The 27,020-nt window shown below is 49.3% G+C and overlaps 1 protein-coding gene across 1 annotated transcript; it reads right to left on the reverse strand.

Moving 5' to 3' along the window:
* Window positions 1–988: 988 nt before the first annotated feature.
* Pef1 (penta-EF-hand domain containing 1) lies at window positions 989–19,237 on the reverse strand. The gene is made up of 5 exons (XM_038334229.1): window positions 19,150–19,237; window positions 7,176–7,449; window positions 3,633–3,788; window positions 3,080–3,223; window positions 989–1,628 (listed from the first exon to the last, which is right to left on the reverse strand). Exons 1-5 carry the CDS (start codon window positions 19,171–19,173, stop codon window positions 1,399–1,401), a joined length of 828 nt encoding a protein of 275 aa, XP_038190157.1. The 5' UTR covers window positions 19,174–19,237; the 3' UTR covers window positions 989–1,398.
* Window positions 19,238–27,020: the final 7,783 nt, after the last annotated feature.

The following is a 27,020-nucleotide window of genomic DNA, read 5'->3' on the forward strand; positions in this document are numbered from 1 at the left end:
AAGCATTTGTGTGTTACCCCCTATACTGCTACCCTTAATGAATCCCGAGCGATTTCTCAATATCTAAATGGCAATTGGACAAGGGAATTGGAACAATTGCAAGCAAATTTTAGTTTGAAGATTTTGGCTTTGAATCAAACCCAGGCGACTATGGTTTCGCTGGGGGAATTTACAGATTGGCTGGTAGATACCTTTTCATATATTAAGGAATGGGCAGGGGTTGGCGTGCTAGGATTAATATTAACTTCAGGAGTGATATTGGCGTTGTTTCTGATTCTAAGGCTGATTCGGGTAAGGAAACGGGAAAAGGTGGCCATTGCACGTGCCCTCGCAGCCTTGGAGGCCGGTAACTCCCCCCAAGCTTGGATCAGCATCTTACAGGACTCCTGACCCTAATCCCTGCTTTTGCACCCGAAGGCCATTGAGCCATTGCACTCGGAAAGAGGGATCGATGAGGTTCCCCTGAATCTGGGGATGTGTTGTCCTGGACAGGAGGTTTTGCACCTAAGAGTGCACTGAGTAGATCCACTCAGGAGATCATGACCTTATGCATATGGGTAGTCCCGCTTATTTTTCCCATCCCTGAGAAAAACGGGACATGTCTACATTTTCAGGGTAAGGTCCTCTGACCTCAGCCTTGACTGTCTTTTAAATTTCATAAAATTAAAAGGGGGGAACTGTGGCGGCCGCACTTACATTCGCCATTACAAGATGGCGCCGAGGGCTAAAGTAAACAAGTATGTGGCGCGAACTTTTCGCGCCACATCTGCCTGGCAACAGGTTTCCACCAATCCTTTTCTGCCACGTCACCTAATCAGTAGACACGCCCCGTCCTCCTCTATATAAGCCGCCACCCAGCCCGGCTCGGAGCCCCCTGCTTCCAGCTCTCCCTCAACCAAGCAGCGCTTCATTAAAGTGTGATCAGAGAAGAATCCTGTGTCGGTGGTGATCTTTCCCTGCTGGTCAGGGTTCGCTCGCCGCACAAAGTCTCGGGTGAACTAACGCTAACATGCAAGGATTGTGGGAGTTGAGGAATCCCAGGCACTGGTCCCAGCAAATCTCCTCATGCTCAGTCTGAGTCCATTTAGCAGAAATGGGCTCATCTGACCTGGCAGTCTCGATAAGGGATGGCAGTCGTGCCAGCAGAGGCCAGCGGTGATGCTCAGCACTGGCATCGGGGAACAGAGGGGGAAGCCAGAGGCCAGGGACAGCTGACCAGACACTCACTCCACTGCCACCACCAGCATCCCCTACCCCAAGGTGGTGCCATTCCACAGCCCAGGGTATTCAGCCTTCAGTCCTTTCCTAGGTCAGGCCAGGAAAAGCTTTGCTAGGAGAGGAGGAAGAGAAGACAGGCCACATCCCTTGGTGTGCTCCACTCTTGTTGGGTAGGCTGGATCATAGCATCCGAGAGGCTGTCATGGTGACGAAGTCCTCAAAGCTGAGCCGAATGTTGCCCTGTACGGCGGTGTCCTTTTCCCGGAAGGCCTCTGTCAACACCTGCAGCTGGGTACACACCTTGATGAAGCAGTCAAGCTGCATGGCAGGAGTGGCAGAGCGTGCGCAGTAGCGAGACACCAGGAGCTGGGTGAACTGAGGGCTAAGGTTGTAGCCCATCTGCGACAGCGCTGGAGAGGAAGGGCACAGGACACAGAGGCTGCGGTGAGTCTATCACTACTGAGCAGCACTGCAGCACAGCAGATCAGGGGACGTGGGGGCAGCCACTCACAAGTCCCGCAGACCTATTCAGATGCCAGGAGCACAGGAGGTCTCTTCGGAGACCCCACCCCAGACTCGTCACTGTCAAGGTTCATGAGATCCCAGAGAGGCCAGCAGCCTACCTGTGACCATCTCTTGCACCTAAGCTACAGAAGAAGTGTGAACCACTAGCCACCCTGGACAGGCAGACACCAGAGACAGCAGCACAGCACAAGGGTCACTGTCCTGGAGGAAGTTCTGGGTCCCCTTGCTTAGCCTCACTAGCCCTTCTTATTGCCACTCAAGCCGGGCAATACTCAACTTATGCTTCTAATAAGGATTAAAGGCAATCACGGAGGCACTCAGCACAGTATCCTATTTTAAATAAAAGTCACATCCTCATACGAGGCAACAGCCTGTGTGCCACTTCCTTTCTCCCACTGAGAGGCCTCCTGCCTTTTCTGTGCTCCTTGCCTGCCCAGGAACAATCTGAGCTCCATTCTGTGAGCCCTGGGCAAGGGACTAGGCTTCAGTTTGGTCCCTTGTAAAAGGGAGCCCAGCAGGGGTTCTGCACCAATGGGTGAAGAAAGGCCAGCAGGATCTAGCCCCGGGAAGAGGAATTTCAGGAATCGATTGCAATGCTCGTTTCAGTGCCTAGGGCACGGCAAACATTTAGTAAGTTGTTGCTATCAACCTCACCAACATCAGTGAAAGGAGCTGGCAAGGCAGCATTCAGTACTGGTCACCCTCTCTTGTAGCAGGGGCAGACACGGCACGCTCACCCCCACACAGACCTTCATCTCAATGAAACACACGGCCTGGAAAAAGGACCTCGACTCTCTGGGCAGCCTTTTCCCTGTGAGGTGATGGAACTTCTCACTGGGTTCTCAAAGCCACATCAGCCATTTGTCTTAGTTCCCTACTGGCCTGAGCCCAGGCTGCAGGCTTGACCTACGGAGTCAGAGAGGAACCAGATGTGGATCGGTGGCCCCAGGTCCTCGCACCCGGCCACAACTCTGACAAGGCTCTGGACCTCAGAGACCACCTCTGGCCAAGTGGCAACAGAACTGTGAGCCCTGAATCAGGTCTCTTTCCATGCCACATGCTGGGACAATAAGAACGAACCACACTGCTAAGTTCCCATCTCTCTGATGCCAGAGGGGCTGTCCCACTCAGTCCTGTCACCAGGGAGCCCAGCACTGATTCAAGGCCCAGTTGCCTGACCCTGGATTTTGGCTCAAAGCCCCAGTCAGGGTGCAGACCAGATGGCATGAATGGCATCGGTTGGCACTGGGCAGTGAGAGGAAACCCTCTGATGTGTTTTAAGGCATGAAAAGGAGTCTAGCGGTGCCGTGCCCACTGTGCCTACCGTGGTCCTTACCTTGTTGCAACTCTACAGAGCTGATGGATCCAGAGCGGTCCCGGTCATACTGCTGGAAAAGGCTCTTCCACTGCTGGAGGAATTTCCATAGGGCTGAGAAGCCAACGACATCAATGCGACCAGATTTGGTCTTATCAAACATGTCTGAGTGGGAGGAGGGAAAGATAGAGGAAGGTTTCAAGACTGAGGGCCAAGGGCATCACTGAGGCAGCCCTTCTCCCCGGCCAAAGCAAATGCCTGTGCCTGACACATGGCACCAAGCCTTTCCCCTGGCCGTTCTCGGTCCCATCCCGTCCAGATTCTGCAGGGCTGGTGGCTTAGCTCCAAGACTTGGGTCCACGATGACCCCTTTCCTGCAGTTTCTTACCAGGGGAGGGAGTGAAACGTAGCAGCCTAGTCTTGACAACAATCCATGTAAAGGAAATTGCATCTTGAACCCTGCTTCCTCCCTGGCTATAGTTCTCCTCAGACAGACTATTTGTCCACTTCTGTCACCTGTCAGGTGGCTTGGACCCAGTTCAAACCTGCCTACTCTTGAAGGGTGTGGACTCACTTATCATCATGAGGCATGTCTCATCATTGAACGAGGACCAGTTAGAGTTGACGAGGGCCTGCTTCAGCTCCTTGAGGGAGATATAGCCACTGTGATCGGCATCCACTGACTGGAACCAGGAGTAGGCCTCAGGATCCACATTGGGGGGGACACCACCTGGAGGTAGGGGTGTAAACAATGGTAGTCAGACCCAGGTCAAAAAAATGCCAGGGAGCCATTCTGGGTATCTCCCTAGTCATAGGTGTTCCTTTCTGTTCTATTAGCTTTAATGCTACCTTGACTCAGCCTGGACTCATCTGAGAAAGGAGTCCAACTGAAAGAATAGACTGCCCAGATGAGATTGGCCTGTGGGGGATTGTCTTGACTGTTAGCAGATGTAGGAGGGTCCAATCTGTGGGTGGTGCCATTCCCTGGGCAGGAGGTCCCAGCTGTTTATGAAACTAAGTAAGTATAAGCCTGCAAGGGAACCAGCAAACAGTGTTCTTCCATGGCTCCTGCTTCCGAGTTCTTGTCCATGATGGACTACAACCTATAAGCTGAAATAAACCCTTCCTGCCCTAAATCCCCTTGGTCAGTGTTCTACCACAGGGACAGAGAGCAAACTAGAATACCCACCCACAAAGCCTCACAGGCCTGCCTGTCCATCCGCCACCAAGCCCACGCCCCTCTGAGGGAGGCTGCATGGCACCTCACGAAGGCTTGATTCCTGCAGCAGAGTCCTGCACAGCTTTGTGTATAGTGTCCCAGAAACTGCTCAAGATGTCAGTTTCCCACCCTCCAATACAGGAGAACTCGGTAAACGGCTCGGGGGATGGAGTGACGCGGGCGGAAAAAGGTCAGTCTGAGGGAAGCAGGGTTAGCCAGCCACAGAAGGGATCAGAAGCAGACACGGGCAGCGTGGAGGACAGACCCAGAGGGGAGGCCAAGGGAAATGGCGTGCCTGACTGGAGGTCTGGCGTGGAGACCCAGGCCGACTTGGCCACCTTAAACAACAGTGTGCTGCTTAGTGTTTATTTTCGACTCGGCACAAGCTCGACTGAGGACTGCTCAGATCAGAGCTCTAAGAAACAGGTCAGTGGAGGAAAATGAAAGGACACTCAGTGTGACCTCAAGATAGCGACAGCACACTGTGCACTGTTACTGGCCTGAGAGACAGGAGCCCAAACCCTGCAGGTCGGCCTCTGAGGGCCCAGGAAAACACATCCACCACACAGGGTGTGAGAATCAGCTTTTGTAGTGGAGAATAGGGACAGACACTTTCTTCTAGATAAACTGCGGGGAAGGAGAGAAGTCAGACTTCTGGCTTCTAAGACCTAGGGCTCCAGGGTAACTCTCTGGAACTCCATGGGCTGCAGGTTTCTTGAGCCATGGGCCCATTTCATGGCCCTGGTTTTGGGGGGGTTGATACAGAAGCCCACTGTGGGCAATACCACCCCTAGGCAGGTGGGCCTGTGTTGAAGAGAAAACTAGCTGAGCGTGAACCGGGGAACGAGCAAGAGGTGAAAGCAGCAGGCAGCGCTCCGCCTGGGTTTCTGCTTTACACCTCCTGCCTCGGTTTCCCTCAGTGTTAGACTGTAACCTGAAGTCAAGCAAACCCTTTCTTCCTCTTTTGGTCATGGTGTTCTTCACACCAGAAACCAAACTAGAACAAGTAGGGTCACTGGGGAGGGAGGACGTTTCTGTGTCGTGTGCTGGTGTGCTGAGATTCGAGATAGAATCAAGTCCTGACTGGTTTTCACTAGCTGTGTAACTTCAGGTGAAGTAAGTAACTTTTTAAAATTCCAACTTCTATCTTTATAAAGTGAAGCACTTCTAAGTGTGGTTAGATGGCCACCCGAGAGCAGCAAACCCAAGTCCTCAGCAGAGGCAGAAAAGGGGGTGGGAGACGTTTTCCGAGGAGGAGGAGTATTTCAGCTGTTTCTGAAGGAAGGAGGAGCTGTGGGGAGGAGGAGGCAGCAAAGGATGCATTTACAGCACTCAGCATCTCTGCTGAATGGAAGGCAAGGGCTGACGGCAAATGCGGAAGCCATTGGCCCTCTGGGATCTTTCTGCAAACAGAGCAGCACCCCTAATGGTCAGATCTGCCACCTACAGTAGTAGTATTTGAACCTTGCAGGTGGAACTTCCCAGGACTCTAAGGCAAGTGCAGCACGAATCAGGATGGATGCAATATTGCTCCCAGGTGTTGCTAGTCACCCCGAAAGGGAGCAATGCAGGCAAACGAGAAAGCAGACGAGGCACACGTCCTCCCCTGTCCTAAAGACTACCGCCACTCTCTGGCCCTGGGATCAGAGCTCCTTTCCCTGCAGTCTTTTGATGAGCTCAGACACAAGATTTTGGAGGACTTGGAAATCTACTGCAGAGCTGCTGAGCCGGAAGCCAACAGCCAGATGCTTGGGCTCTGAGAAGATAAATGTCACTGGCTGGCTGTGCTCAGAACCCCAGAGGTTTGGGTACCTCCCCCAGGGCCACCTGTCTGGGTACATCCATTCAGATGCTGCTTGCTTCCTAAGCATAGGGTTCCCAGGAGGCCCTTCTCATGGGCCAAAGCAGTTCCTGCTGCCTAACTGGTGCTCAGCCTCCTGAGAACAGCTGCTCTTTGAAGGAACTCACTAAAGGGAGTTGGGGGAAAAGCAGGGACTGCACCCACTTTCCCCAGCCTTCTGCTAAGAGACCCCAGCTAAGGCTCGTCAATCTCTGGTCCTTGTCTTGTCCAACACCTCCCCTCCAGCCTGCGGCTTTCCTTCCCTTCTTTTCCACCCTTGTTTGCTACAGGTACCATCACATTAAATGCCAAGATTCCTCTGCCTTAAAACAAGTCTCTCAGAGTGCCGTCCACTAAGCCCAGATGCTGTGCCCAGGGTTAAGCTGAGGCTTCACACCTAGGGACTTCTAATCAGCCTGTGAAGCAGTGACACTGTCCCTATTTTACAGAGGGGGACTGAGGCATAAGAGGCCAACTGGCAGGTCAGTGAGTGTCTGATCTCATAAGCTTTCACTAGTGACACCATCTTTTCTTTCTACGGATGTGGTCAGTAACCCTCCTACAGGAATGCAGTTTCTTCTCCCGTGGACTTCATTGCTGTCTCCTATTGTATGCTGCTCTCCCTGCCCAAGACAAGCACTGTACACCCCTTCTACTGCCTGGTAGCCCAAGGAGCTCCCATTGAGAGGAGCACCATGTCCTGCCAGGGTCAGGCTCGTCAACGGGATGTGTTCTGCCAAAAGAACATGAGTAGATGAGATATGAATGCTTCAGACCGGAACCAACCAGCCCGGCCACCTTCTTACTCTCTCTCTACTCTGAGGACAACGTGCCCCCAAAGGGGGTGCTCTCAGCTGCAGCTGCTGACACATGAGCGAGGTGAGCAAACAACAGAAGTAAGTGTTTGCTGTGAGCTGAGAGGACTTCAGGGATGTCAGCAAGCTCATTCTGCCAGTATAGCAAAGCAGGAGGCGAGGAGCTCGTGCCAGAGACTGGGGTAGGTACACATCTTCAAGAAGGACACGGATGCTTAGACCAGGGCCGAAGGTTCTACTTACCCTGTCTATAAGGTCCAGGCTGCTGGGCACCATAGGAACTTGGAGGTGGCTGGCCGTAGGGGCCCCCTGGAGGTACACCACCATATGGTCCACTCGGAGTTCCAGAGGGGAGTCCCCCAGCACTGGGGTATCCATAGGGCCCTCCAGGGGCAGGACCTCCGTAACCACCGCCAGGGGGGAATCCACTGCCATACTGGCCCCCACCATGGGGAGGTCCAGGGTAGTAGCCACCTGGGGGTGCTCCAGGTGCCTGTCCTGCAGCTTCGGGGCAACTCTGCAGGAAGAAGAGGCACAATCAGGGTGGTGAAAGAGGCCACAGCACTTTACAGCTACTGAGCACCTGCACTGCCATTCTTATGTCTGACCCCACAGGTGAGGCTGGACTTACGGCACTGCCCAGGTGACCTTCAGGCTTCTAGGCAAGTAGCCTTGAGGCTTCTAGGGAAGCTACCACCTACCCACGAGACTCCTCTTTCCTGCACATCTAAGGCCTTACAGGGCCTGGGGTCATGTCTAGCTTGCAGCTTTATCCCTAGCTTCCAACAGACAATGGATGCTCAGTAAATATATTATATGAAGAGGCAAATGAACCAAATGGAATGCTCACCCTTCGGGACCTCCGCCTGCAGAATTCAGGGCACAAGTGCAGTCTTGCCACAAAGCCTGTCCCTCATCGGCCACCAGTGATGCAGCCCCAGCACAGAGCCTCCACAGCAGCTCTTCCTCCCTTACACTAGCTCATGATGCAGGAATAGTCCCTAATGTCACAACTTTGAGGCAGGTGGGGACAAAAACCAAACACCACAGTTCAGGTTTGTCACCCGCTAACTCATGTCAACAATGCGTGAAGGAAGGAGAAAGAACTAACTTCCTCCAGGATTAGTCTGACCAAGAGCCAACCCAAATACGAATCCTCCACTCCTCTCCCTCTGCTGTTTGCCTGACCATAACGAACAGTTAGTGCGTTAGAAGTAGGATGTGTACTCATTAGAGAAAAGACCTGTAAGGTAGTAATGGAATCCTATAGTCGTTACAGTAGGGAATGAAGGCGTTTTGTCCCAAAAAACAAGCCAAAGCTGTTTGCCATTCTTCTGAGGTTTGCAAAAGGAAGTTGAAATTATTTTGAGATCTAAAAGGATAAGAAAAAAAAAGGTTGCTGGGCGGTGGTGGCGCACACCTTTAATCCCAGCACTTGAGAGACAGAGGCAGGCGAATCTCTGTGAGTCTAAGGCCAGCCTGGTCTACAGAGTGAGTTCCAGGACAGCCAGAGTTACACAGAGAAGCCCTGTCTTGAAAAAAAAACAAAACAATAACAAAAATCAGGGTCTTGTCCCTTGAGTCTATCCATTAAGTTGGGCAGTTCTGGTAAATAAGAGTCACTGTTGGTTTGGAATTAAAACAAACAAGAAGTTTTAGGTTTATTGTAAAAGGGCTGAAAAGGGGAATGAATGGTGGCTACAAGAGAAAGAGAAGTGTTCAAAACAAACAGAGAGGGGTAAATCCAAGCATCTTTGCGATGAAACAGCTGTCCCTGTTCCAGGGCTCAAGCCACTTCCTGGGATATCTGTAATGTAAAGACGTTAACAAAGGAGGTGAGTTCAAGACCTGTAAGTGAGACAGAAGGACGGGAAAGCCACTTTGGGAATTCCCAAGGAAAACCAAAGCAGCCTGATGTTGCCCAAGAGCTAATGAAAAGAATTTAACATTTCTCTTTTTGGGAACAGACCATTGCAATCAACAAGGTGTAATGGAAGAATAATGGGCAACACACAGACAGATGCATGGAGCATCTAGCAGAACTCTGCTGGGGCAAGCAGTAAATGAAAAAAGGTTTGTATTGAAGTGTGTATATCCTTAAAACAGTTAAACAGTTAGAGATATGCTTTAGTAGAAGAGGCTAATAGGATCCATAGAGTGAAATATGTAATAGGTACCAGAAAAGTTTTGTCTAATAGAGGGTATTGCCCTTTTAGCGGTAGTACTGTATACCCACCCCTGGCAGCGGGAAGTGAAATACAGGTGCCTACTTATTGACAGGAGGCACTGAAAACGCAATTCTTGATCATCATGGCGTAATGGAATAGTAAAAAAGGCAGTATTTTAGATCAATAACTGTAACAGTAGTTTTGACGGACGGTGGTGGGAGAGGGAACTCCAGGCTGGATGGCTCCACGGGACAATGAGGAGCATTAACAGCATGGAGAGCATGGCACAGCCTCCAGTTAGCAGAGCTCCAGGAAGACAGACGATAGACAGCAACACTGAACAATGGGTTCTACATCGTCTGGCTGGAGCTGTTCTCGGACTAACTGATATAATTGTGTAAGTTTGTCCCCAGCCAGGGGGACCTCTGATCCAAGAAAGTTTGGCAGGTGTTGCTCGTGGCCCTGAGGGAAAAGGCTATTCGGGAGCTGTCACACCCCACTGAGACAGGGGGCTGTCACACCCCACTGAGACAGGGGGCTGTCACACCCCACTGAGACAGGGAGCTGTCACACCCCACTGAGACAGGGAGCTGTCACACCCCACTGAGACAGGGGGCTGTCACACCCCACTGAGACAGGGAGCTGTCACACCCACTGAGACAGGGGGCTGTTGCACCCACTGAGACAGGGAGCTGTCACACCCACTGAGACAGGGGGCTGTCACACCCACTGAGACAGGGGTCTCTACCCCAAGGGAGAACGGTAAGGGTGAAACGGAGGCTGGAAACGGCAGTTTGATTGTGGAAAACTGCACATAAGGTCTCTGTACTTACAAAAGCAGGGGATTACTTTTGTCACCAACTCCTTGAATGTCTGAAACTGGGGACTCAGTGTGCCAATTAGAAGGCCAGGATTATTTCACTGTAAGGGAGACACCAGCTGCTGTGTCTCTAATGCCCTTCATGGGAATCTGGTTGACAGAAACGCCAAGTCCAGTGCGCTCTGTGGAAACAAATTCTTGTTTAGCCCATTATCAGGGTCTATGGTGTCAGGTAAGGATTAATAATCAACTTTGTCAACTGGGTTAGAGCTGGAATTTCTCAGAGCAGCTGGGAATAAACTATAATGTCAATCTGACTAATAGAATCAGAAGCAGTGACATCTGGAGGAGAAATAATCTGGGCAAACAGAACTTCTATAGTCCAGTCTGATTTATCTAAAATCAAGTCAAAACATTCATTGGAAAGGGTTCCTATGCATCTGTGGGGAGCCTCTTCATCTCTCCTATTACATCTAATTTTATACCTTTAATTACAGATAGATCTAACATAGAATTACCTTTAGTAATCAAACCTCTTAATGTCTTAGGTTTGGGATGGATGTGGATGGTGTGCGGCAGAGGCACATGGTGTGGAATCTGTGGTTCCAGGCTGTGCTCCTGCAGAGGCAGCACGGGGCCAGGACACTGGGACCAAAGGGGGTTTGCTGGTATCAAGCAATCCTCAGCGCTTATTCCTGTTTTCCCCAATCTGGACTGCCTTCACTATCGACTCTAGATGGACACTGACTAGCCCAGCAAAACCGTCTTTGCATTCAGGGTATATTTTAGAAAGGGGGTTTACCATACTGAAGTCTATGAATAAGTTTCATTTATACTGCTTTTGGAAATGGCTTCTTTTCCCACATTTGAAACAGAGAGCCACAAGGCTGCTGGCAGAATCTGAGCCTTCAGCTCCTCTGTGCCAATGCTTTAGTGGGCCTTTATTGATCAGCATAGTATGAAAAGGATTAATTAGCAACTACAGTTGATGGGGTTTTTTGCAATCAGATTTGCATTTTTGTGAGCTAATGAAAGGTAAAGTGGTAGCAGCTTCTTTATTATCTGCCTTTCATAGCTTGTTGTGTAGACAACCGACAAAGTCCATAAAGGGCTCTGTAGACTTTTGTCTGATGGTAGAAAAGGACCCTAAGGAATTATTAGGATCAGCAACTTTGGTCCCAGCCCTTGTAGTTGCTGAGGCTAGCAAGCAGCTGAGCCTTGGTTTTAAAGTCTCCTTGTCTGATTAATTGATCATAATTAACATTTATGAGGGGCTGCTGCCTCTGGTTGTGAGCAGCAGCAGACAGGCATTTGTCCATCCACTCTGAAGGCCACATTAACAGTGATGAGAACTGCTTTTATAAGAGCTTGTATTCAAAAGGTATCATTTCACATGTATTTGCAGTAACATTATTATTCCGCTAGTAAAATGGTTTAAACCTCATTCTCTGTAACACCCTTCGTGAGGTCTTAGAACATGGTGAATGAGCCTTCTCTGGACCTCATTCTCTGTAACACCCTTCGTGAGGTCTTAGAACATGGTGAATGAGCCCTTTTCTGGCAGCACCAGGTCCCACTTCTCTAATGACTGGAAATGCAGTCACTGGCTCTCCTGCCCGAGAAGCTTCTTTAAGGCCACTTTATGAATGGGAACAATTTATTTATTTTATTTTGTTTTCACGAGACAGGGTTTCCCTGTGTAACCTTAGGGCTGACCTGGATCTCACTCTGTAGACCAGGCTGGCCTTGAACTCAGAGATCCGCCTGCCTCTGCCTCCCAAACGCTGGGAGTGAAGGCCTGCACCACCACTGCTTAGCAAGTACAAGGAAGGAACTCCAGCTGGAGTGTTTTGACAAGAGCCAGCCCATGTGACTTCTCCACTTGTCCTGTGTTTTCTGCTGGACTCTATCAAAGGTCTTCACCCTGCATTTACTGAACAGCACAGAAAAACGGCATAGGACAGGAATGAAGGACACTTCATTTTCTGGGGGGAGGGGTTCAAGATAGGGTTTTTCTGTGTAGCCTTGGCTGTTCTGGAACTCATTCTACAGACTAGGATGGCCTCAAACTCAGGGATCCACCTGTCCCTGCCTTCCAAGTGCTTGGGATTAAAGGCATGAGCCACCAATGGCTCTTAAGGGACAATTTTCTACAGAAATCTTTAGTAGAGTTTTACAAAGAAAGAAGTTACTTCACTGACCCAGAACAGTTGTTCAAAGCCTCACACAGGTGATGGCTGCTTTCAGTAAATGACACACATGCACACACACACTCTGTTCTGGGTCAGCGGCATAGGAGAATATAGACTATATAACTTAAGAGTAAAGCTCTGCATTTAGCACGGGTTGTAAAAGTTGATTGCATGGAGAATCCAAGGCAAGCAAGGTTGGTTACACTCTCTCTCTCTCTCTCTCTCTCTCTCTCTCTCTCTCTCTCTCTCTCTCTCTCTCCCTCTCCTCTCTCTCTCCCTCTCTCCTTCTCTCCTCTCTCTCTCTCTCTCTCTCTCTCTCTCTCTCTCTCTCTCTCTCTCTCTCTCTCCCCCCCCTCTCCCCCTCCTTCTTCTCCCCTCCCCCTCCCCCATCTCTCTGGTTTTTCAAGACAGAGTTTCGCTGTAGTTTTAGAGCCTGTCCTGGAACTAGCTCTTGTAGACCAGGCTGGCCTCGAACTCACAGAGACCCACCTGCCTCTGCCTCCCGAGTGCTGGGATTAAAGGTGTGCGCCTCCACTGTTGGTTCTCTTAAAGGCAGGTTAAGCTTACACTGTGAGTACACAGAAAGACAGCAGATCGGGTGCAGTCTTCATGGATCTCAGGCATATTAACTTCTGCTGCTAAGTCTAGGAAAAAGTTCAGTCTCTTTGAATGAAAGAGGTTTTTTTCAAAAATGTCCACCACACTAACTGAATTAATGGCTCACCCGCACAAAGCCTCGGGTTCCTTAGGTAAGAGCTCCTCACACTGCCTGCCTTATGAATGAAATCAGGCTCATCACACAAAGCCTGACAGGACAAGAACTTGATACGCAGTAACTATTAATGACAGTGCCCCTCTACAGAGGAGGAAACGAGAGGAGGAGAGAAGTCACTTGTAAGCTGCGCGTGCAGACTCAGGTCCAGAAGCTAGGTCTCCTGACGACCAAGACTACAGCTACATGCCCTGTCTAGTCCACCTCTGTGCACTACAGCCAGGGGCTCTGGAGGCTCCGAGTGTTCCATTCCCATCCCTACATGGGTTTGGCAAGCACAGACCAAACAAACATATGTAATATTTTTTTAATGTATATCCACCTCCCAAAGAAAGTTGCTTTGACTAAAGCTAGAAGTGCCATGCTGGTCTTTGAAAGATGCGGAGGTATTCCCCACCAAAAGAAGTCAGAGGGGACACTGTAGACAGACCTATGAGTTAGCGTGGTCAGGGAATGGCGAGAACATGCTGTGAACCCAGAAAGGAAGACCCTTCACACCCTCCTTGACCAAGCACCTCTCTTGCTGTTTTCAGCTGGTGGTGAGTTATCCAAACCTGTCCAGTGTCACCCTTACTCAACAGTAAGTTCTCTAGGGACAGACCTAGAACTTCTTTAGCATCACCATCGCTACCACCACCCACCATCCCCAAGCCCGGCACAGTGACCGGTACCTGCAAGCCTCCATAAATATGTGAACACATAAGCACGCTCTGCACTTAGGGCTTTATGTGGAGCAAACAGAGAGCACCACAGAAGGCTTTCCAGTGGAGGAGGAATGTGCTCTGGGCCTTGTCTGGAGAATTAGCCAGTGCAGATTTGGAGATGAGCTATTGGGCTGGGGGTGGCGGGGGAAGGTGCTGGGCAGGCAGGGCATGAACCAGACAGCAGCAGGCGCAGGGATGGGAAAAATGGGATGGATTCTGAAGCAATTTCAGAGAGAGACTAGACATGACTTGGCAACTAATTGGATTAGGCAAGAGATGGAGGGGGAGTGAAGAAAGCCAAGTGTTCAGAATGACTCAGGGTTCTAGCCTGCAAATGATGAAGGAGACACAGCCGTCAACTAAAGCAGAACAGGCCGGGGAGGAAGCTTGTGTAAGGCATTGGGCTGGTCCCAGGGTCAAAGGCTGAACTTGAAGAAGCGAGAGCCAGATCTTAGCCTCCATGTTCTGCTGCCAACCCGGTCCAGGCATTTCTAACAGCATTTTAGCCTCATAAACAGAAAACCCAGGAGGAGGGCAAAAGACAAGAGTTCAGTAGCCATGGTTTCTAGAGCATCACAGAAACCTACCTCTAGGTCTTAGGTGGTGGAAATAAGCTATAGTTGGGATTTTTCAGGGTTGGGGACATAATTAACGAGGCTCTGTGAGGTGCTTTAAGTTCACTTGGTTGTCACTGGTTCCTTGATTGTGAGAGCTAAATGCTCACCCCCATTTCAGAGATGAGAAAATGAAGATGCCCAGAGTTTAATATACTTTCGATCATGCAGCTAAAATGGGAAACTGATTCAAAATAGGCCCTGCACATATGAGTGCCGAGCACAGGCCTGTGCCAGGAGCTGAGCTGAACACCTGTCAGGTACGACGGCTTCCACAGTGGACATAGAGGGAGGGAAAGGCCGGAGATGATCGCTCAGCATCGGAGCAGACAGTCTCAGAAAATCACATCCTTCTTTCACTGCAGCATCTAGCCCCCGATTTGTTCAGTTCAACCTCCAAGTCTCTATCTGCACTCCTGCAGGTGACAGCGCAGCTCCTCCCAATTCAGAAATTCCTGCATCCTCTCTTAGTCCCAAGGGCTCATTCTTCTACCTCCAAGCTCAAGCGAGGCTCCGAGGTATCAAAGAGGGTCCAGACTGACTTCTTCTGATGAGGAAGGGAGGAGATTGCATTGCAAAGGCAAGCCTGCTCAGAGCTACCTTTCAAGTGCCTGATGGAAGAGGCGAGAACCCAAGCTAAGGGGTTAAACAGCCACAGGAAGACAGAAGGAATGGTCTGGGCAATCACCAGCAGAGCCTTCTAAAATATTTAAAGGACAGAAACATGCAACCAACGAACAGTGAGCTGAGAACTGTCCCAAGACTTTAATTACCACCTCCGTGCTGACACTCCAAAAATCTTTCTTTCCAGCATCATCTCCCCTGAGCCGCAGACCCACATACCCAACAGCTTCCTGACCTTCCCTCCCAACTTATACATCTTTTTGTTCCCATCTCCTAGTGCTTCCTGCCACCCAGTCATCTAAATCAAAGCCTTAGTGCCCTCCCGGGTACTTTCTTTCCTCCCGCTGTCACCTCAATTAAACACCATGCTCCCTCAACTCTTCCTGCCAACAGCCTGTCACACCAGCCTTTACCAGGTCATTGACCTCTTTCAGAGAGAGTATTTCAACAGCTTTGAAACTGGCCACCTTGCCCCCACCTCTCCAGCTTCAATGTCTCCTCTCAAGGCCCATAGTTAGAGCTCTGCAGGACAAAAGTAACAAGCCCCTCACCAGCTCCCCTCCCTCGGTACTCTTAGGAGGAAACCAGACCCCTCAAAATGACATACAAGACCCTTTGGGATCTGGCCCTTCTTACACTTCTGGTCTCATTTTCTTGCCTCCTGGTTCCTCATTATTAAAACCAGACTAATCCTAAAATTGCTCCCAAATATTGAACTTTCTTATTTTTTTCCTATCTACAATGGTTGAAAGGACTTTCTTATTCTTTACTAAAGCTCTCAGATACTTATGCTACAAAGCAGCTGCTAAGAACAATGTACCATGGAATGTACTACCCTAATTGCTTTCTGGTCTTTGTGAAGTTATTTCCTTGGCTGGAATATAACTTTTTTCTTCCCCCAGCTTACTCCTACTGGTGATTCCTCCTGCTGAACCCCACTGGGTGGTCCCCCTGCACTACCCCAATACCTTATGTCCACTCCCACTTCACACAATCTACATATCTGCATTCCGCTCCCACCTGAGTATCTACTACATACCACACTTGACATTAATATTCTCATTGCGTCTTCACAGTAAGTCTGCCATAGGTACTGCTATGACCCATTCTAAATAATGGGAAACTGAGCTTCAGGTCTTCACAACCAATTTCTGTAAGCAAGTGGCAGAGCAGGGATGTGAAAACCAACTTATCTGGGCTTGGAGACCAAGCTCTTGAGCACTGAGATCCATCAAGCAGGCTCCCCCACTGAACCAAAGGGCACTTGACTTTGACTACTCCACAGCCCAGGCGATGCCTGAGTACCCTGGGCCAGAGGCAGCGGACAGTTATAGGCACCGTGCCTCCCACGGACGGCTGGGAGTCTCCAGAACTAGGCAGTGGGTGGGAGGCAGGAAGCATTGCCTGAGCTTTTGCCTGACTTCAAACAACCAGCTTTCCTTCCTCAGAACACCTGGGATGAGGAGGCGGACAACTGTGAGGTGGGATGAACAGCACCATTGCTGCCTCTATTCCAGACATTGTGGTCCTTTTCAGCACTCTGCCCCGAGCATGAGCCCAGGCAGCGTGGCAAAGTAACCATCATGGCAGTGGCAGCAAGCGCTGCCACCACACACTGCCAGGTCCTATGCACCAGTGACGTGCAGGGCTCCCCTGAGCTTTACCGCACCCCATCCTCCTTATACCCTTTCCACGGGTGCTAGTCCCCCCCCCCTCCTTTCTATGGTAAGGAAATTAAGGCCCAGAGCCCTTAAATGGTCTGCCCGAGAGAATATAAGACTTATTAAGTGAGTAGTGCTGGGATTCTAGCCCGGTTCTGTCTGTCATTGCTTCTAGAGTGTATACAAACCATCTGCAGAGCTTACTAAGATGTGGACTACTGGGGCTGGAGGATGGCTCCATCAGCACTGTGTTTACCATGCAAGCATGAGGACCTACTTACATGGATCCCCAGCATCTAAGTAAAAAAGCCAGGCATGGCAAAGCATGCCTGGAGAGGCAGAGACGATGAGGATCCCTGGAGCTCGGTGAGTTCCTGGCTCAGTGAAAGACTGTCTCAAAAAATACATTGGACGGCAACTGGGCAGCTACTATGTCAACCTTTGGCTTCTAGATTCTCAGTGCCCACACACACTGAGGTAGCTCCAGGGGAGGAGTAATCGTTTGGTGGGCTTTCTCAGGGATGGAGGTGGGGGTGGGAGTGGAGTCTGGACAGCCACAGCTCCATGGCAGGGGGCATGGAGTGGAGCTTCCAACTGAACATTCCAGACTCTTTGGATCTATGGATACCAGGGACTGGGGTGAGGCTTCCATTCAAACAGTGGGAATCTGTGTCAGAGCAAGTCTTAGGTGGGATCCAAGTCTGTTCTTTAAGTGAGTTCTCAGGTAATTCTGATACAAACCAGCCACTAAAAAACAAACAAAACAAAACAAAACAAAACAAAACAGAAAAACCCAAATGTACTATGGCAACGCTTTCCCAAACTGAACTCCTCCAGAATACCAGAATGTCACACACACAAAAAAAAGACCAGAATAAGACAAACTAATGTGGAGGGGTGCTCCGTGGTTAAGTAATGTTTCAAAGAAATATTACATATTTTATGACTTTCCGGCAGATTTAATGGATATTATCAAGCTGTACCTAACACAGTATTTCCCAGGCTTGCTTAACCACAGAATTCTCCTCTATTGACAGCACCCGTTAACATCTCAGAACACCCAGCGAGTGGAATGGAGTCAGGGAAACACTGCTCTGTTCTATCCTCAGCCCACACTGGCTCTCTGCTCACTTCTGCTAAGAAAGCAATAAACAGAGTTCACAGCTCTAGTCATGGCCTCAGGCTCTCTTGCTGTGTGGGACCTTCAGGCTTCTCTGGGTTCGTTCCTCAGCTATAAATCAAAACAGGAAGCCCTGCGAGCCTGCACGGTCTTCACATGAGCATAACGGAGGCCCAACTGCTGTGTAGGGGTCAGCAAGGTGACTCGGTGGTTAAAGGTGTTTGCTGGCAGGTCCAAGGAGTTTGATCCCCAAGACCCACGATAGGAGGGAAAGCAGTTCCTGGACATGTGCAAGTCTGCTCCCCGCCCCCCGCCTCCTCTCTCCCCCCTCCAATTCCTCTCTCTCTCTCTCTCTCTCTCTCTCTCTCTCTCTCTATCCCTCTCTCTCTGTCTCTCTCTCTATCCCTCTGTCTCTGTCTCTCTCTGTCCCTCTCTCTCATAAATGTAACAAACGCTGTATTAATGTACAGGGCTGCACATCTTTTGGGCTCTGACTATGGTCAATCAAGGCTCGCTAATATCCCATTTGATTTTGTTTTCTACTTTTCTTGCATGACATTAATCTCTCAAATTACTCTGTGATCAGGGCAACTCAGGACCCTTTATTGGGATTGTTTTGTACAATGTGAAGTGTGTGTGTGTGTGGGGGGGTACTTTGAAAAATCCTACAAAATAATGTTACACTTGACTGTGCAGCATATGTGCTGCAAGAATCACATCGTTCTTCCTAATAACTCTGTGAGAGGTGGGACTCAACATATTCGACCTATTTTATGAGGAAATTGGCTCAGAAAAAACACCTTAACTAATGTGGGCAGGACATGACTCTACTTTTGACTCACAACTGCATTTAACCACTTCACTCTGGCACCCAACAGATTTCTGGCCACAAAAAATGACGCTGCCATGTTCCTGGCTGGTTCGAGACAGGCTAGCAAGTGAGGAAGACGCGTTGGCAGACAATCCAGGTTCTTGGCCCCACTGCCTAACTACTGGTGACCAGATAAACTCCGTGTCTTCTCTGGGTTTCACTTTTCCTACACGTGAATGACGCTGGACTATCGTGAGTGGTGTAAGCATCTCACTTCTGGCACCTCCTATCACTGATTGTCCTGATTATTCTGTAGTAGTACGTGCTAGGTGAGTCGGAAACCTGTTTTTTATCCCACGCCCTCACTGACAGGGAGAGAACCACAGCTCTGGACGCCTCGCCAACACAGAGGACCCCGCCTCAAAGGAGACCAGAGGAGTGTGTCCTGGTCTGATCCAGCCCAGATCTATCCAGTCCAAAGCCCCCAAAGCCTGGAGTACGCGACGTCAGAGGGGACGCGACACAAAAAAAAACCTCACAGTGGTCCTCAGTGACGTAAGAGAGCGCGACAGACTGGCCCTCTTTGTTTGTCGCTCATGCAAGACCTTGCTAAGGTGAACCTCTGCGTGGAAAGGGCGCAGATAAAGTGGGAAGAAAGAGCTGAGGATGAAGAGCGGCCCCGGGCCTCTAGACAGAGCCCAGACATTGATGCAGGGGCCGCTAAAACTCACCTGCCCGTACGGATAGCTGGCCATGGCGACTATGACGCCATACAGTTGTGGAGGGCGGGGCTTCCTGCCTCATTCAGTATGGGGGAGAGGGTCCGCGTCTTATTGGACAGACAGACTGTCGATCTTACGGCGGACAAACGGAAGTGACTCTCGGGGCAGTGGGCGGGTACCTAACCGACTGCGAGAGCGGGGCGTCTGGTTCCAGTGTCCGGAAGTGTTGGTGGCTGTAGTGGCGCGTTTGTTGTTGATTTTGTGACCTGGAGCAGCCTTCGGGGCTGGTTAGACCAGGCTTTTCTAATGGGGAGACTAAGTCGTTTGTTTTCGCGGTGGCCATATTATAACCTGGCAAATCGGTCGCGTGTTAGTTACATCACTTTCTGAGATCACTTTATTTTTACGACCAAGCCGTTGCTATAGCTGCTGGAAACTAACCTCCTCCTGAAATACAGGTACCATTTAGTGCTTGGATGCTAAACTGGTTTTTGGACCATGGAGAAAGGTCAACCTGCCAGAGTAGAAGAAAAATTAAGATGATTTGGCACTTCCTTCATAAATGGGGAAACTGAAATCCAGAAAGGCTTATTTTCCTAAATTCACAGTGAGTTCGTAATAAAATATGGCCTAGGATTAGTGTTGATGAATAGCTAGGTCTCAGCAAGGAGGTCTGTCCCCCTTTGTAGGTCAAATCCCAGGTACTAAGTGATCATCATCATGTACTTGTCTCTTGGGTTTAGGTCCTACACTTGCTTATTTGACTAGTTAAATTCCCACGTGGCCAGGCTAGGTGGCACATACCTTTCGTCTCAGCACTCAGCAGGCAGAGGTATGTATATCCACATAGAGAGTTCCAGGCCAGCCAAAGCTACATAGTGAGGCCCAGTCTCAAAAAACTCTCAGATGGAAAAGAATTGTGTCTGGTTTGCTTGTAATTGTATCTCCAGTATCTATAGTGCCAGTGCTATACTTTTAAATAAACAAAAAGAGTTATGAGCCAGGTTATCTTACCATCTAGCCAGGCACTTTCCAACCCCCAGTGCTGATCCTGGTACTGACCGCAGGACAGTCTGCAGCTCCCCTCCCTCATCCATCTCTGCAAAGGAAAACAAACCCTTCGTTCTGATGCTCTCAGCTCCTAATAATCTGGCCAAGCTGTCCCCAGTCTGTGTCCCACTCTCTTTGCTCCTTTTCCACCTTCAACATGCTTTAGTGAGCAGATCTTGTTTTCTGTCTTAAAAATCAGTTTCTAGCCGTATGATCTGCTTTCTCAAATGTCTGTTAAAACAATGTTAACTTGAAAGGGAATATATTACAGCCTCTCATGCTCAGGCTAGGGACACACTGCTCATTCATAAAAAGACCCATGGCCCTTTCACATATGTCTGTCAGTCCCATCCTCCGTTTAACCTCCCTCGTAGCCCCCAACTCATTAGCCACTCCTCTTAGTCTCCCTTTGGACCTAGTATGGCCGCTGCGTCACAGTCTAGCCCTGGATAAGAATTCTCTGATCATTTCCACCAAACTCATCCATTCTAGCTCAGAAAATCTGCAGTCGCTCAGGCCAAAGATCCAGGATCATTCTTGTGTGTCTTCTCCACACACTCCCGCACCTCCATTTTTTTTGTTGTTGTTGTTCAAAATATATCACATCTGTTTTTGTTTTTGTTTTTTTCTCCATGTTCCACCTGTCACTGGTCCAAGACCCCTCTGTAGTCTGGCCTCCCCACCAATGTCTTTTTATTTGGCTTCAGTACTCCCTTCTCCACTGAGAAGTCAGAGGAAGCACTTTAAACTGTGAATTAGGCTGGGTGGTGGTGATGCACACACCTTTAGTCCCAGCACTCGGGAGGCAGAGGCAGAGGGTCTTTGAGTTCAAGGCCAGCCTGGTCTACAGAGCGAGTTCCAGGACAGCCAGGGCCACACAGAGAAACCCTGTCTTGAACAAAATGAAACTAAAGGCGAATTAATATTGTCATTCTCTAAACTCCTCTGAGGGTTTCCCATCACACTTATAATAAAATCTAAACTCATCCTTGTGATTTTATGATCCTACAAGAGCTAGACCCAGCCTGTGACACCAGCCTCATTGATGTCATTACTGTCCTCCTTGGTCACTGCAGCGCCGCTGGCCTGGTCACCACCCTGAAACCAATGGAGCTCAATCTCCTCCAGGTCTTTGGATCTGCTCCTCTCTTCCTTTAAGAGCGCTCTCCCCTTAACTTTGCACGTTTTCCTTTCTTGTCATTCTCATTCAAGTCCCAGCTGAAATATGACATTGTGGGTGGGTGGCATCCATGATACCACATCTAAGATACCTTGTCTCCCAAGCACACCCCAGTCATCAGATGTATCACTGTATCTCATTTTGTCATAAAATGTGCTATGTTGATTAGTTCCCTTTTAGAATTTACATGCATGTCGAAAGGTGAGCATGTATATTGCAGATTATCCTGTTCTTTTGTAAAGATTTATTTATAGTTATATTACTTGTCTGTATCTGTGTGTGGGTGTGTGCATGTGACTGCAGGTGCCTGTGGAGGCCAGAAGAGGGTGTCAGATCCCCTGGAGATGGAGTTCCTGGCAATTGTGAGCCAACCGACCTGGGTGCTGGGAACTGAACTTGGGTCCTCTGGAGAAACAGCAGCCTAACGTAATAACGTAACTGCTGAGCCAGCTCTCCAGCCCCTGTGTTTGTACTCAGTGCATAGAATAGCGCCTGGCATGCATCCAGTAGATGTTCAGGTTGTTATTATCATTGACGTGCTTTGAAAGCTTACTAACTACGAGACATCAGGCAAGTCCTGCAATATTGTTTCATTACCAGCACAGTCTTTTGAGATAAATGTCATTACCTAATTGTAATGGAGGACTGGAGAAGCTAAATGATTTTCCGAGTATAAGAAAGAGAAATGATGAGCTGGGACATAGTCTTGCATCCCTGTAATCTCAGTATATGGGAGGCTGCTGGCTGGAGGATCACTAGTTCAAGGCAAATGTGGTCTACATAGCAAGATCTTGTCTCAAAAAAAAAAAATGAGCCAGGCAGTGGTAGTGCACGCCTTTAATCCCAGCACTCAGGAGGTAGAAGCAGGTAGATCTCTGTGAGTTTAAGGCCAGCCTGGTCTACAGAGTGAGTTCTGAGACAGCCAGGACTGTTACATAGAGAAACCTTGTCTTGAAAAACCACAAAAGAAGAAGAAGAGGAGGGAGGGAGGGAGAGAGAGAGAGAGAGAGAGAGAGAGAGAGAGAGAGAGAGAGAGAGAGAGAGAGAAAGAAAAGACCCACTTGGTGGTTCTCAACCAGCCATAACTTCAGTTCCTGAGGGATCAGTTGCCCTCTTCTGAGGGATCAGGCCTTCCAAGAGCAGCATGCACACGCATGGCTCACATGCCTATGTGCAAGCAAAACAGTTATACACATAAATAAGTCTAAAAAACTTAATGAAGAAGCCAGGATTTCAGGCCAAGTTCAGAATATTTTAACAACTCAGTGCTATTATTAATATATCATGTTGAATTCTAGGCCAAGAGTCTGGCTTGGGTGTGGTAGACTCAATAAACCATGCCCAGCCACTCACTCCAAAAGACAAAACAGAAAAAGTGGTAAACAAGGGAAAGAAGTTGATTTCGAACAGCCATCATGCCAACGGACAGGAACCAGCATCCTCCGTCCTGTCTTCGAGGCGCTAGCAAGAGTTCTGAGTTTATGTAAGAACAGACAAAAGGCTGGTGGCAAGAAACGCATGGCCAAGCAGTCTGGTGGCTGGTGCATGACCAAGCAGTCTTGCTCCGGCCGTGGTTGGGTAATCATTACCTCAGGGTGGGTTCAGAACCTTCAGGGTAGTATCAAAGTTGCTGCTGCTCCTCAGGCCGCAGTGTTTATCAGTCAGACCTGTAATTCCTGGAATCCAGGGCAACTGCAAGAGTGCATGACTCAGGACAAGTCAGGAAGACAAGGTGGAGTCAGATCAGTAGTTGGTCCCTTCCAGCTTAAGGCAATGATTAGAGATTTCTAGGCGCTGCTCTTGTGGTCTGGAACAGCACATTGTAAGGGCCAGATGCCAACCAGGTGTGTGGCACACACCTTTAATCTCAGCACTTGGGAGGAAAAGACAGGCGGATCTCTGAGCTGGAGGCCAGTTTGGTCTACAGAGTGAGTTCTAGGACAACCAGGGCTACACCAAGAAACCCTGTCTCGAAAACAAACAAATAATAAACAAACAGCTCCATCCTTCAGCTGTTGGGAAATTGAGGTAAAACGATGATTTGATCCACACCCTGCCCCCATAGAACTTGCTGCAGTAGTCAAGACTGACCTTGAATCCCTGATTCTCCTGCCTCCACTTTCCAAGTGCTGAAGGTGTGAACACTCTGCTCTAGGAAGATCCCCAGTTTGAAGCCATTCCTAGGCTGCATAGGAGACTGTCTAAAAACAAAAACCAAAAGTCTGGCAGTTGGCAGTCTACTGGAAAACTGGAAATCTGCCCCAGTCCTTGGATAAGTTAGCCTCAGGTTAGGGACATTTTCCCTAGAGTGCCTTTCTCGACAAAGACTCAGAGGCCAGCAGGTTACGGAGCGTGGAGTGAAACCAGAGCACAAGGGAAGGGCAGTATATGAAGGGGAAGGCACAAGGTGGCTCAGCGGTTAGAGCACTTGCTGCTCTTCCAGAGGAGCTGGGCTCCGTCCCGACACCCATGCAGAGCTCACAACTGTCTATGACTCCACTTTGCCCCCTTCTAGCCTCCGCAGGCACTGCATCCGTGCGGTGCACAGGCATGCTGTCAAAACACCCATAGGCATAAAGTAAAAAATGAGCTTGGGAGTGGGGGCAGAGCAAAACAGACAAACTGGGGAGGGAACTGGTCACTTCAAGTCCTTGTCCAAATGTGAGTGTCCCAGGATAAGATGAGTTTTCGATTCAAAACGTGTGCCCTAACTTTTCTGGCCAACCAAGGGAGAAAGGGCCACTTTATATTACCATTACTTAAACTTTGCAGTCAGTTAACGCCACTGTTCACAGTTCCATGTGGCCTAAAACTGGGAGGGGTGTTTGCGAGGCAACAGTTGACTGCATGTGTGACCGGGAGTTCACCTCCTCGCTGCCGTTAGTCAGGCTAGGAAGGGACAGCTGACTGAAATGTTCGCCGTGGCCAGATTAAAGTTCCAGGTACTCTTATGGTTCATTTTTAAGCATTACAAGCAGAAGATTGCTGGCTGAAATTCCCTCATTTGATGGTTTGAAGCTGTCTACTGGAGTACGTGACTCCTCACGCAATCCCCTAACGCCTTGCATTCTCCAGCAATCATTATGGCATCTCTGCAAATCTTGAAGATGCCTTAGTCCCTCTTATCTTGCTGTCTTCCATCTTGAGTGGGGAAAATCACCAGTCCTGCAGAACATTCCTTAAATGATTAACACGCTGACGTGCAGAGATGAACAGGAATTTGACTCAAGGGTTTTTATTACATTTTATTTTGTGCTGTGGATGAGTTCACTCACCCGTGTGTCACATACCCATGTGTGTATGTAGAGGTCAGAGGACACCTTTGTGGAATCGTGTCTTTCCTTCCACCACGTGGGGCCGGGAAGATCAAACCCAGGTCATCAGGCTTGGCAGTAGGTGTGTTTCCTTGCTGAGCCATCCAGGACCCAGACCCAAAGTCTGAAGTAGCAAAAGGAGACACGTAAAATAAAAGTGGAGACATCACGCTTTGATTCTGCCTTTAGTCAGCCAGCAGGCCCCAGTGAAGAGGATGCTTTCAGCAAACACAGCCTCTCATCTGATAGTGTGTTCCAGAAACTGTGGGTGGGACTGAACTGTGAAATCTCAAAAAATAAGCAGTTCTGAGGTAAGGGGCTGAAGGTCAAAGAATTACACCGAGCCTTCGAAGTGAGGTCATGTGACTCACCTGATTCCACAGACACCGCAGTCTGAGTTCCTCAGGAGCGCAGGAGTCACACCTGTGCATGCATTTGCCTGCCTAAGCCAGTGTGCGGAGGTCTTAGGACAGCTTGAGGGAGTCAGTTCTGTCCTCCCACCATGTGGGTCCCAGGGATGGGAACAAGTCACCAGCGTTGCCAGTCACCACTGAGCCATCTCGCCCACCTCAGGAAAGTTCTTTGCATTCTTATACCCCAGTAAAAAGGCTTAGGAGAACTCGTGGCCGGAGGTCTGCATTACTTGAGGGTCGAAGAGCTTCCTAGGAGCCTCTCCAGCAGCCAGACACCAACCAAAGCCAGCGGGGGCGCAGGTGTGTTTATTTTGGAGGGGCAGATGAAAGAGACAGAAAAACAAGCAGCTCTCATTTCCAAACCTTCACCACCTGAAGCAGACAGCGGTGGGTGGGGTCTTCCTGTTATTGTTTCAGCTCTGGCGGAAGGAGAGAGAAAGCTTGGCTGGCTGCCTTTCTCGGGGAAGCGAGAGTTTTCCGGAGATCACAGAAGGCATGTGCTTGACCATCAGAGAAGCAGAGCTTGGTAATGGAAGGCCTCACACTGGAAAATCTTTCCTCCCCAGTGCCACCTGGCTGGGTGCCAAGCTCCCCATGTGGCATGCTGGGAAGGAACACCAACACCCACATCATTATGGAATTCTCTTTGATTCCAACTAGATCCAAGTTTGAAGTTTGGATTCCTTCTGGATTTTGTGGACTGGAAGGAGGTTTTCCTGCTTACCATAGAGCCCATTGTAAAATGAGACCAACGCATGCAGGTGTCTGGCCCCTGGCCCCTTAAATCATGGCACCATGGGAATAGTAGGAAAGAAAAAAAGAGCTGTTCTTTTTTTAAAATTATTTATTTATTTATTTGTTTATTTATTTATTATGTATACAATATTTTGTCTGTGTGTATGCCTGCAGGCCAGAAGAGGGCACCAGACCCCATTACAGATGGTTGTGAGCCACCATCTGGTTGCTGGGAGTTGAACTCAGGATCTTTGGAAGAGCAGGCAATGCTCTTCACCGCTGAGCCATCTCTCCAGCCCAAGAGCTGGTCTTGTAAGGGGTTAACAGACCCCGTGTGAAACAAGAATGCTACTGAATTGTGTTGAAGTGTGGTGGAAGGAAAATATTTTGACAAAAGAGAGGATTTCAGCTCCCAAGGCTTCCAACACAGGATTCTTTTTTTCTCTGCAGAATAAATATGCAATAGCCTTGGACTTCTTAAATTAAGGGCTCTCCAGTCCATTCTTCACGCTGCAACCCACAAACTCCTCATTAGGCAAACCTTTGTTTAAAACTCACCAGCGGTTACCCACTGTGTGACCATTGCTTGTGCTAAGGACTGCAGCCTTACTGCCGGTGGCCTCCCCACCTGCCTGCTGCGCTCAGTCATCTCTGGACCTTGGCACATGCTGTTCCCTGTGCCTGGATCAACTTCTGTCTAGACAGTGAGGTCCCACAGCGATGCACCTCCCAGCCATGGGGTACCGTCCCACCAACCCTTGTTGTTGTAATCATTTAATGAACTGCTGTCTCTGTCGTCATGGTGGGGGCTGAGTCCATATCTGTCTAGTTTCTTTCAGGATTCCCCAGAGCCTAGTACAGTTCCTGGCACAAACCAGGAAAAGGAAACCAGCTCTTCAAGTTAGACTTCATCAATTTGAATGATCTCTGCGTTACCTTGAAAGTCTGGAACAGACTGGGAAGTGGAGATGGAGGAGCAGAGTGGGAAGTGGAAGCATTGCCGAGGAGAGCAGAAGGCACCCCTCCCTGTTTTCCCGGCAGCCCACGGCTCCTGAGCTGATGAGCAAGATGCACAGATTTTTTATTCTGCTGACCGCAGAAGAAGAGACTATAAAATTCAGCTTCCATCTGGTTCTTCATGGTCCAAGATAAGACAGCAATTTCAAACTCCAGGGAGACAACCACTCA

The sequence above is a fragment of the Arvicola amphibius genome, chromosome 6, assembly GCF_903992535.2.
Source record: "Arvicola amphibius chromosome 6, mArvAmp1.2, whole genome shotgun sequence".
Lineage (NCBI taxonomy): Eukaryota > Metazoa > Chordata > Mammalia > Rodentia > Cricetidae > Arvicola > Arvicola amphibius.

Coding starts and splice junctions, on each gene's coding strand:
- Pef1 (XM_038334229.1), bottom strand. CDS start 19,173: ATGGCCAGCTATCCGTACGGGCAG. Junction 7,450..19,149: donor CCAGCTATCCGTACGGGCAG/GTGAGTTTTAGC, acceptor TTCTTCCTGCAG/AGTTGCCCCGAAGCTGCAGG. Junction 1,629..3,079: donor CTCTGTAGAGTTGCAACAAG/GTAAGGACCACG, acceptor CTTCCTCTCCAG/CGCTGTCGCAGATGGGCTAC.